Source organism: Lepidochelys kempii, chromosome 7, assembly GCF_965140285.1.
Source record: "Lepidochelys kempii isolate rLepKem1 chromosome 7, rLepKem1.hap1, whole genome shotgun sequence".
NCBI classification, from domain to species: domain Eukaryota; kingdom Metazoa; phylum Chordata; order Testudines; family Cheloniidae; genus Lepidochelys; species Lepidochelys kempii.
Window position 1 is genome coordinate 27,669,772 of NC_136386.1, and position 15,029 is coordinate 27,684,800.

The 15,029-nt window shown below is 39.4% G+C and overlaps 1 protein-coding gene across 5 annotated transcripts in view; it reads right to left on the minus strand.

Moving 5' to 3' along the window:
• CACNA2D3 (calcium voltage-gated channel auxiliary subunit alpha2delta 3) overlaps positions 1-15,029 on the minus strand; it is a 724,110-nt gene that overhangs the window by 434,885 nt on the left and 274,196 nt on the right. For all 5 annotated transcript variants that reach the window (XR_013636032.1, XM_078853616.1, XM_078853615.1 and 2 more), the window contains one exon: positions 2,043-2,205. Coding sequence is in view for 4 of the 5 variants with exons in the window: in XM_078853616.1 (XP_078709742.1) it covers positions 2,043-2,205 (163 nt within the window). In the remaining variant the exon portion in view is untranslated. The remainder of the gene's footprint in view (positions 1-2,042; positions 2,206-15,029) is intronic.

Consider the following 15,029-nt stretch of genomic DNA (forward strand, 5'->3'; position numbering starts at 1 on the left):
AAAAGTCTTATGATTTTTTAAGCCAATCTCATTATTATTGAGGCTTGACTCATGATTTCAAATACCCTGGTTGGCAATACTGTGTGGTTTTGCCAATTCCCTACGAATCCAACAAAATGAGACAAAAGACGCAGCTGACCAAAGGACATTCTCTGTTATGCAGGTGCTTTGCTGGCAATCCATAACTATCCAGTGCCTATGCCTTAAGCCAACGGTTTGATTAAGCTATCGAGGACCATACACTGCAATGGATAAACACGAGTATGGTGTGCCAAAAAGCCGAAGCATATGGATCACCTCGCTTTGCTGAGGGAATGTCAACGTGAACATCCAAGCTGAGTCTGTGTATCTGTTTTAGGAAAATATCAGCAATAATCCAGATTTCAGCAGTTGGAAAAAATTTGAAAGATAAAAATAATGTTTCTGCAGCTGCACAAAGTGATTATTTTGGCTGGTTTGAATTAGGCAAAGTGGAGACAGGAATCACCATCATGGATTCCCTCATCTCTCTCTATAGGCAGATCCTGTATGAGTGGCCAAAACATGATTTGACAGCCCAGTTGACTTAGGCCTGAATGTGTAGTTCATTAGGGTCTGAAAAGTAGTTCTGCACAGAAAAGTACTGTATAATATTAAATAGGAAGAAGGTCCTCACATTTTAATAAAATCCCCATCACCTCAATTGCTCAGCGATTTAACTTCTCCCTAAAATATGACTAACTTAGCATTTCTAAATCCCTTTGCAACCATCACAATAATATTTCCTTTTTGTTTTTCTTTTAATGAGGATTCAATATGAATATAGAAAGTCTGGAATGAGCTCATTTAGAGACAGGTACAAATAGAAAAATATTAGCACTTTTTAAATGTGAAACAGAAATCATTTGATAGTGTTCAAAGTTTTTTCTAAATCTCTTTAAAATATTCCACTTCAGTCATCTCACAAACCTTTAAATATTCTCTGTGAAGCTTTGTTATTTTGTGATCCCAATTTTAAACATTTCTCTACAATTTCTGAGTTGTCAGGCTTCTCCGTAGTGTGAATCACATCTTAGAAGAAAGGTTGCCTCATGAATCACTTCTCCTCTCAGTCTAAATTGTTTGGACTATCTCCCGTTTCATTTGCAATTACACAACATCCCTACGTCAATTACCGCAATTGCTGACATGGAATTGTAGCATTTGGAAAGTACTGAATGCATTTTTAGCTGTCTTTTAACACAGTTTAAATGAGAAGCCAGCTCTCCATGGATCACTGACAAGGGCTCCAAGGACCACAGTTTGTAAACTTGTGTGCTATAACTTAATACATTTCATCATTGGAATGGCCCAGAAAATTAAATTGATTGTTGCTCTATAATTGCAATAAGCAGACATAGAGACTGAATTCTGATGACTGGACAACAAGAAATTCCAATGGGAAAATGAAAACAAGCTGTTATGAGTTCAGTTTGTACTCCCTATATTCCGGCTCAATCCACTGAGTTTGTTAGATCAGGCATTTAGTAGGCATATATATTATGTACTACATGTCAAGTATACCATTCAGTATCAAGTGTGATATCTTATTAAAATTAACTTGCTGTACATGTTACCTAAGAGTCAGCAGCAGCTGTAGTTATAAACAGTTGAGAGTTTTCCTACCTGCTTGATGGGTTTACTCTCCGTCATGTTTAAAAGGTGCATTTAGGCTCTCTATTTGCCATGAGCCTAACTAATGAATGACGGTTTACAGCCTGTTCAACTGATCTGGAAACTATGGAAAGCAATTTGCCCTAAATAAGTTTTCCTCTGATACAATATGTGCTGCAAAATACATATGCAATGTGTTGATTATATTAGGTCACCATACATGTTGCCATAGAAGAAAAGAAATTATATTCAGAGCTGTAGCTCTTATGGCATTACCTCAGCTGAAGACTGAGAGAAACTAACTCTAACAAAGCACAGAATTAGTTTATAAAATATAGTCATTTATTAACAACATGTTGCTTCATACCTTTAACTCGAGGAATGCAGAGAGAAAGAAGATATTAGCTAACCTTTGTTGTACATATTGGTCGGTACTTGGACGTCACTCAGGCTGATGTTCACAGGCAAGTTATTGAAGTGGTCATTTGGCACTAGAATGAACTCCTTCCCAAGTTCTAAAAAGTTTCCTTCTTCATCTCGTTCATTTATGAGAACAGCGTTGAAGTATTCATACTGCAACAAAAATTTGCATTCAGTTATTACACCCTCTGAACAATTTTCTTACATTTTAATCCATTCATTCATCTATCTAATATTTATTAGCATATGTTTTTGTCTAAACCAGAAGAACATGATATAAAAAGCTACATATTTTTAGGAGCTTAAAGATTCATTTTAGGAAACTAGTACATGTGCACTTCTTTCTGAAAACAATTTAATATCTGTGAATGCACATCCCTCTTAACATTAAATGGTAAGGGCAGTCCAACCCCACTGTACACAAAAGAAGTACTATTTTAACACAAAGTTTTCTCAATCTAAACCATTTGTTGCACAATTATGTACTGGCAAAAGTCTCTCTTTTTAGCTTAATATTTTCCATTAATTCGAGAACTGCTATTAGTGATATACTGAAAGCATTCTGACTTCATCAAGTATGTTAAAAGGAATTGGCTAAAACCTATGACAGCAGAATTTTATAGCATTTTTCTCCTAGGTTTTTATACTACTTCAACCATAATTTGGATTGACTGGCATCTCTTAAAGAAAAGGAGTTATCCATTTCATGCTGAACATCACAAATACATATTACAAAAGGTTTCATACAATCCAACTTCAACTTTGACAGTAATTTAAATCTAGATTTGACTTTTTTCTGGAGAAAGAAATCATCATCTGTATGTGTAAAGACTCCTAAATGGTATTTGGCTTCTTCTGGAAAAAGTATAACAAGATAAGCAAAAGTGATTTAGATAAAATTATTGATGGGGGGGTGCATGAGAGTGTGGGTGTATACGTGAGAAAGAAAAAAAAAAAGAGAGAGAGAGACCTAGCTCAAAAACAGGGATTCTAGCAAACTTTGGAGGCAACTAGCAGCAGTACATAACCCCATTTTAATCTTTCAACCTTTGAAAACAAAAAAGTTTTTCAAATGTTTACTAACTGTAAAAGATCCAAATATAATATCTTTGACAAAGCCCATGAAGTTGAATCCCAGTCATTGTTATAACTAAGTACACGATTATAAATAATAATAGGACACAGAGACTAGATACATAATCCTGTGGAAATTAACTTTATAGGATTTCTTCTTTATATTTATTAGGGCAAAAGGATAGCTACTTAGCATAGAAACAGATAAATGATACACGATTGGTACCTGAAAGCTTTAAATGCTTTGAAAAGTGTCATTTTTCAATTTTACATGCAACTAGTTTTACTGAGCTAATGCAAACAACTAATACCTTGTAGTTCATGTATTTCCACTGAAACATTCATCACCTTACAATCAACGTGCCTGAGGCAGAGTCCTATACAGCACAGTCACTCTCTCAGCTGTTATTGTCCTGGCTATGCAGGAAGAAAGACAGACTACAAGAGATGTGGTTTAATTAGGCCACAACTTTATCTCATCTGGGAACTACCCAGCATTAAATCATATAGAGCAGATCATCAGTCTTTCCTTAATCCTTTCCACCTATCTGAGAGGGCTCCCATTGGCTCTCCCCACTCACAACCTGTTGCTGGGTCCCCAGCACCCACCCCTTGTACAAGGATTAAGGGAGCTGGGGAAAGGGGTTTTTCTCCCCACTGTACCAGACGTTAGGAGTCCCAATCCATCTTTCCTCAGCTTCTTTAGGGGATGCTTCCCCATAAGTCCACCTCAGACTGCAGTTTATTAGGGAACCAGACCCCTGATGAACAATTACTTGCCAAGTTCCAACCACATGAATTTTACAGCCTATCTTACCTACTGTTTATTTGGGCTACCGAGAGGAAAGTGGAAACACACGCCCTGCCCAGGCCAATCCAGTGGTGAGGAAAAATTCCTTCCCAGCCTGGAAAAGATGACGAGCATGATGCGAAACAGCAAGGCCCAAAACCTGGTCCCTACTCAGAATGCCACCCTGGACAAGGGGGAGGGCTTATAAAACCTCCTTAGGGAGTGGGAGTCAACAGGCTTATGTTGTGCCAATGTGCCAAAGAGCCTTGTAGCGGGGGTGGTCACCCGCTCAGGCCTTAAAGGGCTTAAAACAGCCCAGGAGAGGGCTGTTGCTGGGAGCAAGCATTGCCCCAGGCTGATTGGGGGAAGCAGGCTCAGCTGTGGCCACACCCCTATCAGGGCTCAGCTGGCCCTTATAAGAGGACAATGGGCCAGGAGCAGGTAGAGTCTCCTCTAGCTGTTGAGAGAGATGGGCCTGGCTGCTGGGGAGTGTACCGGAATACCTGAGGTGAAGTAGGGCTGGGGAAGGCCAGAGGAGCTGGAAGGCTCCAGACTGGAAAAGCCCCAGGCAGCAGGCCTAGCAGATAGCCTAAGATAGGTCCTGGGGTTGCAGGGGGCAGCCCCCGCGTAGGCAGAGGCAGCAGGTCTAAACCCCCCTTGCCTGTGATGATTGGCTTATACACTGCAGTCTGACCCAGTGTGGGGGCTCAATGGTGACTGGCAGTACCAAAGACTGAGGCAAGGTGGGGATAGTGGGTGGGGGTTCCCTGGGGAGGGAAGACCCAGAGACTGGGTAAAAGGGGCACCGGGGGCCAATGGCAAGTGGGACATTGGCCTGCAGAGGGTGCTCCGGAGGCTGGAAGAGCTAATTCCCTGAGAGACCAGCAGGAGGTGCAGCAGGGGCGAGTCTTGCCCCGTGACAGCCTGCATCTCACGCCCACAAGGAGGCAGCGTATTCAAAAAGGAAGAGAATAAACAAGGGAGGAGTACTCCTTAAAGTCACCGACCGTTCTCTTTCCTTTGCTGGCCCACACACAGCACATTCCCACCACTAAGGCTGCAGAAGATCAGGGAGCACATTAGTACTTTTTACATTACTAAATATTAATGCATCTAATCATATGATGGCAAGTTGTGCGTGCCTTGGATTTCACTGCCATTGACAATGGAACTTTTCTGTTTTTTTAAACACATTTTCATAAACATGTAAATCAAAATTCAACCACAATATATTTAAATATTACAGCTTTTAAAAGAAAGGTGCAATGCCTTCATTCCCTGAATTTCTGCTCTTGCTAATTCTGGTACAATTCCATTGTCTTCATTGATAAAACTAACAGCAGAATGCGGCTTATCCTGTTAATATACTAAGTTCTTGAAAAGAAAGGCATAAATGGTATGGAAATAGTCAAGTACACACAGTATGTGAAGAAATTGGTCAGATTGCAATTTGGCCATGAAAGGCATGCGAGTCACGAACAAAAGCACACTGCTGGCATACTTTGCTTTCCTTCATCAGTTTGGTTATTCCTTTCCCAAATGAATTAATCAGTAGACATCCTCCTTCACTATGTTCTGTTGAAAGGAAAAGTAATTTACAATTGTAAATGTTAAATTGCCAGGCTAGTTGGGTATTAAAATTTGTTAGGCTCGAAATAAAAGACACTACTACTTTTGCAATTAAAGGGTTTTTCTTTGTTTGATTAACTTTTTAGGCCTGAGTCTATGGTTTGTGTTTTACAATTGTGGAGATGTTTGCGGAATAATCCGATTATGTAAACTATACAGTAAAAACAAATTGAAATGTATGTTCATCCATCAATTATTCTAAAGGCATTAAAGTCCATAACAAAAAACATTCGATTTTATTAACATCTCCCCTAAACTTTTTTTTGTCATGCTGAATGAACAAAAATAATTTATTTGTTTTTTTCTTTTCTTAAAAATTGTGCCATAGAGAACAAATATCAGGTAAGCTCTGCAGCTGAAACAGTGAGCATTGCGGTTAGGAAGAGATTGGCATCTAGGCAGTAATGTTGTATAGTGGTTTCTTCTGTGCACATTTGCTACTGCTTCCCAGGAAAATATTGCCTATGACAGCTGAAAGGTGGTAGGAGGAAAATTAAAAATTGGATTAAAAATAGTGAAGTAAATCCATCGGGCACTCTGACACTACATTTGAGATAATGCCCTAGGGAAAGGGAAAAAACTCTTATTTGCTGACAACACAGATACTCCAGCTGCTAAGCGCGAAGAGAAAATGACTTCAGTTTAATCTTGTCAACCTCGGATGCAACCTTAACAAGGTGAGCTCCCACAGTGCGCAATATGACATGCCAAAAACATATTAGCCTGATAAATAGCAAAATGATAATTTGGGTTAGGAGTACTGTGAGACTGATTGTGATATGACCAAACAGTGAGATTATTCTAATATTGTGCGTAAAGAGCCATGCACAGTGAGTGACAAACTAAAGCAAAATCATTACAAGGAAAGCCATTAACATAATTTATTACAGAGATATTACTTAAAACCTGTACAAGAACATTAATATTCTAGAGTGCATTTGTGTCTGCTATTGTGAAACTGTATTTTACACATTCGCTATTATACATCACCACCTTTGTAATAGGCAGGTTTCTGAAAACTACCTAGAATTTTGATGCCCACTCACTCTATAATGAGCAAATGCATAGCAACTTGGGAGAACTAAAAATTTAAAGAGAAATCTCTGCTTTCATTTCTTTTTTTAAAATCTTTTTTCCTTCCAAGCCAAACTGATCAGTAGAGCTCAGAGGAACAAGCAGCTGAACCACTCTACTTCAGCAAGAGCAGAGAAGAGCCAAAAGATCCTTCATGAGCTACGCACATTGATTATAAAATGACTCCACTGAGTTTGGGGTGCATTTCAAAGAATTATATCACTAACAGTCCCAACATTTTTAGGCTGGGCCTGTACACAGTGGGTGCAACAGTGGTAAAAACGAACCTGTTATGTTTGGGTGGGTGGGGTGGCAAGTTGCTAAAAATTGTTTGTATTGTAGGTTAATTCAATATGCAGAGACTGATTCTGACAGGAAAGCTTCAACTGTAATTTGCTTTATTTTAAAGCCTGTTTAAATATGAATGTTTGTGGCAAATTCCTGCCACAGTAGCTGATGTGTGTTGAATGATGTCTCTGGACAGCTACCAGGACCAACCATAAACTGCCAGGAGACTGGATTCTTGCAAAGGGTATAGTAGAAAAACATCCTGGGAAAAATGCAAGGCTTGTGGAATGTTAAAGCCACGAGAGAAAGATTTCTCCTTCCCCCCCCGCCACCAGAGACATGGACTGACCCAAGACCATGGGGAAACTTTTGGGCTACAAGCCTCAACTCAGCAAGGTACTTAGACATGTGCCCTATTCAAGCACTTGAGTAGTTCCATCGACTTCAGTAGGAACCTTGCTGAATCCAGATGCTAGTGAGTGAGTTAAGCTATAAAAAAGTGCTCTAAGTATACTGCAGTACTGTTAGCTCTCTACAAGAACTACTGCAAATGAATGCAATTATTTTGAGATGAATGCCATTCTTTTGACTGCTGACATTTTTTTTCCAGAGTAAACAAATCTTGTGATGCTTTAAGTGGTTTATCATAAAAATATTTGATAAATATTTTTAAAACAATATTTACTTTTTGAAATACAAATATTTCCTTTTTATTTAAAAAGGAAAAACATTGTATTAAATCATTTTGACCCAGTTTTCACTTACATTCTAAGTACTCCCCCTTAAGTTGTAATAATAAACACAATTCAGTTGGCTGCTGTCTTACTTTAAAATTGTGAAATCACATTATTGCAGAACAATTTGAATGAAAGAGAATAACTTTGTTTCTTGTTAAATTAATGTGGCAGCTCTTCTGAAGATACATAAAGTGGTTTTCTGAGTAAGTACAAGAAAAATACACACACGGGTTATCAGGACTGTGAAAACCTAAACACAACACACGTAGGGGGAAAAATTACAGTAGTGATTCCAGTTAGTTACAGGAGACAGAGATGTACAGTAACTCCTCACTTAAAGTCGCCCCAGTTAACACTGTTTCATTATTAGGTTGCTGATCTATTAGAGAACATACTCGTTTAAAGTCACACAACGTTCCGTTATAAGGTCATTTGGCTTGTCCCCCTCCACCTGGCACTGCAGGGTTGGGGTACGGGGGCTTGCCCCATTCCGCCTGTCTGGTGCTCCTGCCACGGAGCAGGATTGGGGCGCAGGGGCTTGCCCCGTTCCGCCCACTGGTGTTCCAGCTGGGGAGCACAGTCAGGGTGTGGGGGCTTATCCCACTCCGCCTGCCCAGCATTTCAGCTGGGGAGTGGGCAAGCCCCCGACCCCACTCCCCAGCAGGAGCACTGGGCAGGGAGAGTGGGGCAAGCCCCCACGCTCCGACCCCACTACGCCTCACCTCAACCAAGCTTCACAATCATCATTGGTAAGAACAGTATTAAACAGTTTGTTTAAAATTATACTGTATATGTATACAATGTCTTTTGTCTGGTGAAAAAAATTCCCTGGAACCTAACACCCCCCCTCCCCGCCATTTACATTAATTCTTAAGGGGAAATTGGATTCGCTTAACATCATTTTGCTTAAAGTAGCATTTTTCAGGAACATAACTACAACACTAAGTGAGGAGTTTATAAGATTGTTTTACCAATATACTTGAAATGGAGAATGCATTATTCCTGAAGGACACCCTGTAAGCAGATTTCAGAGCGGTGGCCGTGTTAGTCTGTATCAGCAAAAACAACGAGGAGTGCTTGTGGCACCTTAGACTAACAAATTTATTTGGGCATAAGCTTTCATGGGCTAAAACCCACTTCATCAGATGCATGGAGTGAAAAATACAATAAGCAGTAACCCAAGCTCGCGTCAGTAATTGCAGAGTACACACAGTCAGTGGGACTTAGGGTATCAACTGAAAGCTCCTAAATCTCTTTTGAAAATGGGACTTAGGTGCTCTCAAATTTCACTCTTACTGTCTACTTTAAATGCAGTACAGAAACATTAACAGAAGAGGGTTTCGTTTTTTTTTTTCTTTTCAATAAACATGAGAACTTTATTGGCCTTTATTTAAACCAAATGTTTCGGAGAATCTGCCACAAGCCTGTAACTTTTCATTTTAAAAGAACCCTTCTGCAAAAGCAAGAAAACAAATATTTACACTTAGTGCTTCTATAGCATCTTCCATTAGAGGATCTCAAAGCATCCTGCAAACGCTATTGATACAAGCTTCATATTACCCCCGTGAAATAAGAACCAGTGTTCTTCATTTTACGGACAAGAGAAACAAAGGCACAATATTGTAAAGCAAGTCTAAGGTAGAACCCAGATCCCCTGACTCCATACTGAACCATATTTTTCCTCAAGAGACTATAGATATTATTTTCACAGCATAAGAAAAGAACCACTGTACCATATTTCACTGTCACGTTAAAATGAATATTCTATTAGTATGGAGTAGATCAGAAGACATGTGCACAATGTTTATTACACAAAATTCACAGGGTCTGAGAACTTGTGCCAAGTTTCAAAAATATCTAGACGCAGTTCGGAGCAAACTTAGGCCAATTATTATTTGATGGAAACCATGTGAAAATGCAGAGTTTCATGGATTTGGCTTAAAAAATCAAGTGAAATTCAATGAGTTTTCATTTGAACCTGAATGTCTAAGCAAAAAGACTCCAGTACAAAGAGATGCAAACACTCAAAGTGAACCGAAGAAAAAGGAATTCATAACCCCCTGAAAACTACCACATTCCACACAGCTTTATTCTGCACCCACATCACCGAAAAGACATTCGCTTGAGACTAATCCCAACTTCTCTTTTTTTTTTAAACTACATGTATAGAATATGAAATGTCCAGACAGACAAGAAGAGTTCCACACATATGCACTGAACAGTTACTCTTCATTTTTAAAAATCTAAATTTTTGCAAATGATTTAATTAAAAAAAGACTTTGCAGGGAATTGCTCATTCACAATAAACCGCACGAAAAAGGATCAAAAATGCAGGATTCAGGCCCTAGATGTTGACAAAGATTTTGTGTGCGCTTAACTCTATGCACTGTGAGTACTCCCACTGAAGTCAATAGGGCTACTCCCAGTGCATAAGGTGATGCATATGCTTTGGGTTTTGCAGGACTGGCACCCAAATCACTGCTTTTCATGTGTAAAAGCTGCATGAAGTACCATTTAAAGCATTCCCATTAATACACTCTTACCCTCATGCTCTGAGAAGTCTCAGCATTTTCCAGCTTTAGTTTCACATTCCAGTTTTAATAGTAATTATGGGTAAACTTTTCAAAAAGCATTTAAGTGACTTAGCAGCCTAAGTCTTAGTCTACAATACCAAAGATAATCACACTGCCCAGCAGACATAGCTATGCTGGCAAAATCCCTGGCATAGACACAACTATGGTGACAGAAGAGGGTTTCATCAGCTTAGCTAATGTCATTCAGGGAAGTGGTGTAGCTATGTTGGCGGAAGAATGCCTGTCAACTTACAATGAGCCTCCAACGAGGGGGCTCTGCTGGGATAGCTATGCTGGCAAAAGTTCTGTGGTGTAGCCTTTCAAGCCTTGAAAAATGAATGGGACTTAGGGCCCTAAGTCACTTAGATGTTTTTGAAAATTTTATCCATTTAGCCTAACCTTCCACAAAAGGAGACCCATGGGATCTCGGGACTTTCATTGATTATTGGGTTGTGAATCACAGGATTTGGGACACCATCTTGCACAAATCCAAAATCAATGGGACCTGCACTGGGAATGACCTTTTACATTTTCTGTAACCCTCTTTGAAGATGCACAAAACTCATTATTTAGCACTACTCCATTTCAATTTACACTACCAGCCAGAATTATAAGCCTGCTTCTCCTCCCTTGAATCTGCTGTCAGTTTCATCTTAGAAACTGAGGACGCAGTCAGCATCAGCAGCTTCTACAGAAGTGGGGGGGAAAGCAGAGCTGCAGCAAAATCAATGTAGTATTATTTCTTAAATGTCTCTTCATCTTTTCCTTGGATAACAGATACTAACCTGCCAGATAGATTTCTAAACCATAGCTTTTTTGTAACCTGTTATACAACAATAAAAAATGTTAAAGAAGATTTTGAAGTGGGTAAATTGAAAAGTTTTTAAATTAAATCAATGTGGCACTGCACAGGTATTCGCCTGTACATAGCAAATTGCAGTACAGGGGCCTACTGTTATAAAACGCAGATAATGTAGGTTTTAACGTCAAGGAGCCCTGTGGCAGATTGTCACTATTTGTCCCTGCCTCATCCATCTCAACGTTTGAATGGGACAAGACTTTTTGAATAAAAGCCATACATATAAAGTTAGCAGACACTGTAAGATAATATTAGTTTGTCACTGTGTAACTCATATCTAGCTACAGCTAAAAATCTGTATGCTCACATTATATCCAAAATTTAGTTGTACAAAACTGAAGCAGCTATTGAAGTTCACGTGAATAAACACAAAGTAGATTAAGACAAGAGCTTTAGAATGAGGCACTAAGACAGTAGATGGCAGTACAAAGCACAGCTGAACTGAATCCTGCCTAGCGGGACAGCCTTGCTGTGATCAGTGATTCATGAATAAAACTGGTCAAAACCTGAGTTTCTGGTTTGTGGGAAATCTTGACATTTTGAAATTTCATTTCATTCAAACACACAACAGATATTTCTGAAATCTCCCATGAAGCGGAATTTCCAAAACAAATCAGTTTCAGACAATTATCTTTCAGAATTTTGAAATTCATTTAGAATTACATGTTTATATTATTTTTACACTATTTCATGACATGTCAGTTGTAATAGTGCATAATAGATGTCATATTATGACATAATAGCTGAAACGTGTTGTATTGAACAACCACCACCAACAGGTGATACTAATCTAGAAAAAAAGGTAAAATGGTTCAATCAATACTAATTAGCAGCTGCCCTTCGTGGTTTTCACCATCAAATACAATCAATAGAATATTTCAACTATTATGTGTGATAAAATGATGTCAATACTATTAGTGCATACGTTGCACTGACGCTACTCAAGTGTCATGAAACAGTGTAAAAATACAAACATTAAAATTAAAATCTGAAACAAATTTTCAAAATATTCTGCAATTAATTTTTTCAAAACTTTTTTTTTTGTCTCAAAAGCCTTTTTGTGGGAATTTTCATTGAAACAGGCTTTTTCAAAATGTTTCAATTTCAACAAAAACAGCATTTGTAAAAAAATGTTAAAAAAAATAGTAAAAAAATAATTCCCAACCAGCTCTATTCATGAATAGGAAGAGGTTCAAGAGTCCCTATTTCGTTTAATGAAACTTCCATGAAAACTTGCCGAAAATAAAAAAATAAATGAGTTTTCAGTTTTACAAAAATATGAACATTTTCCACAGAAATGTGAAATGTTTCCTCAGGAAAGTAGCGACTTGCGTGGAAGCTGGAGGAAGGAACATGGGTCTACAGAAGGGAAGATCTTGAAAGAGGCACCAGAAAGTCAGTTTGTGTATAGATGGATACAAATGCTAAACTGCAGTTGGAGCAACTCTGTAAATAAGCTGCTCTAACAGAGACAGATTTATGTAATAAGAATAGAGTCCTCAGTGTTATCGCCCAGGACTTCACACCTGAAATGCAGTGGCAGTGGTCGGTCTAGTAAGACTCACAGCATGGAATGTGCACCGCAGAAGATGACTGCCAGCATGGGCAGCGCGTGAACCACTGGGTGGGGGAGGCTAGCCTCCTGCCCTGCCCCTTCCACGCAAGGGCCTGCCAGAGCCCAGAGCTCCCGCACTGCAGCCGCCGGCCCCAAGCTAGCCCTGGAGCACCGTGAGGGAAGGTGGGCAGCTACAGCCCTCCCAGGCCCTGGAGCCGGGCCTTAGCCATACAGCAGAAGCAGGAGGTCTGGGGGCGGAGCATGCGCTGAGCCATGCCTGGCTGTTTGTGCAGGCACAGCCTCCCCCAGCCTATGGTACCCACTGCCCATGCCTGCCAGCCACTCAACTGCCATATTTGCATCTATGCTATCAGAGCAATAACCAGTTCGATTCCAGCTGGATCACACCGGCAGCAATCCTAATGCAATCCCAGGAAAACTAATAAGCAGCAATACTAGACTGACTTCCTAGTGCGTCCTCCAAACTCTTCCCTTGTGCAACTCATGCTCTTCCCTCCAGCTTCCATGCAGGTTGAAATGGGTGTGGAACGGCAATATTTTCCAACCAGCTCTACCATTTGGCTTTCCTCTCTCTCTCTGGTGGAAAGCAACTTGGACCCCGATTGTTCAAAATACAAGGCAAAGATGGACTGATGCACCCATGCAGAGCCACAATGGGTATGTCTACACTGCAGTGTAAGCCCAGGATAAGTAGAACTCAAGTTAACAGACCCCGGCTTTGTTAACCTAGGGCTTGAGCATCTGTACTCATCTGTAATCCCAGGTTAGGAATTGTTGAACCCTGGGTCCCACCCTGGAACTCCAGCATCTACATTGCATTATACAGGCCCAAGTCCGATCACCCATATCCCAGACTTCCTACTGCCCTCCCAAAATGTGGCCACTCTAGCCCTTTGTTCGTGGTGCAGTGTGGGAAAACAAGAGTCAGCTTGAGGGACCATGATATACTTTTGGCAGATTCCCAGAGCATGAGAGACTGCATGCATCTACACTGAAAAGCAACAACACTTGAACCCTAAGTCCCTGCTTGACTCAGGCTTGGACACTCCATCCCCATGGTACCAAGTCCTTGGTTAGTGGGATATGTGTGTAGACAAAAGGAGGGTCAGGCTTGAGCCTAAATTCACATTCTGGCTTACACTGCAGTATAAACATACCCAATGACTTCACATGGCTATGCATTGGCACAACAGACCACCTATGTGTTGTGTATTGAAGAACTGGGGTGCTAATTACTATTCTCCAGAAAACAGGTGAGCCATATGCAACGCTCTAGATATAAACTGCAACTCTGAACAAACAAACATTACACTAGTTTCTTCTTTCCAACAAGTCATTATATACTGAACAACAAGGAGAACAAGCCAGTATTTTTCATGGTACTCAAACAACAACATGAGTTGCAATGTTTTGTTTTTTGGAGATTGGGGTTGTTTCTTTGTTTTTAAACAGCATGTTAAATTAATATTATTAACCACACCCAAAATATAAATAAATAAAGAGAGAGAGCATGCAACATTATTGAGTTTATTTGGAAATAAAATGAGAGATGAGATGTTGAGCAAATGAACATATACAAATCCCCTTCAAAAGATTTATGACTCTCTGGTGTAATATAGCAATCTGGTCAGCTAAGTCTGAAGTTGGAATAACAAGACCACGTTGATGAGTTAATTTAATAAAAGAAACACATATCTCTGGAGCCACAGAGTTCTGCAGAAAAAAAACAACTGCATCTACTTTATTCATAAAAACTCTATTCATTTAAAAATTGTTTCAAGATTATATAACAAAATAAAGCAATAATAATTTAAAAAAGATGTGGATTCATATAATGGTTGCAAAACAAAAATATTAAACCTAACATTAGATTTTTCAACTTTTAGATACATGCAGACCTACCAGGCAATTCGCAAATATTTCATCCTCAGATACAAATCCAGAATCTTACCAAGACATTTTAATTATCAGGGATGATTTACAGGTTTGAAGAGTTATTCAAAACACTGCATGCATTCTTCTTTTTTAATTATATCCCACTCGGGATTTTAGAATTTTGAGTACATCATCGTTGATTTTTCTTGCACCATGCTTGTACTGAATTATGTTAATTTCATTGTTAAAATACAGAAATATAGAAAACTAACTTTAATAACTGTCAGTTTTATAGAATAGAGACCCTTGTGATCTTTTGTGTCTTGATCAGCAAATCTGAGCCACACCAAATGGAAACGTGCACACAGCTGCACAAGACAATTGATCAGAGCTGTCTCAAAATCCCGGTGTATATTTGGCTGAGCTAGGCTAGTATAGATTTTATAGGTTTAAAGTGTAGTTGTAATATGCATAAATAATCACTGATTTAAACAAGTAAATG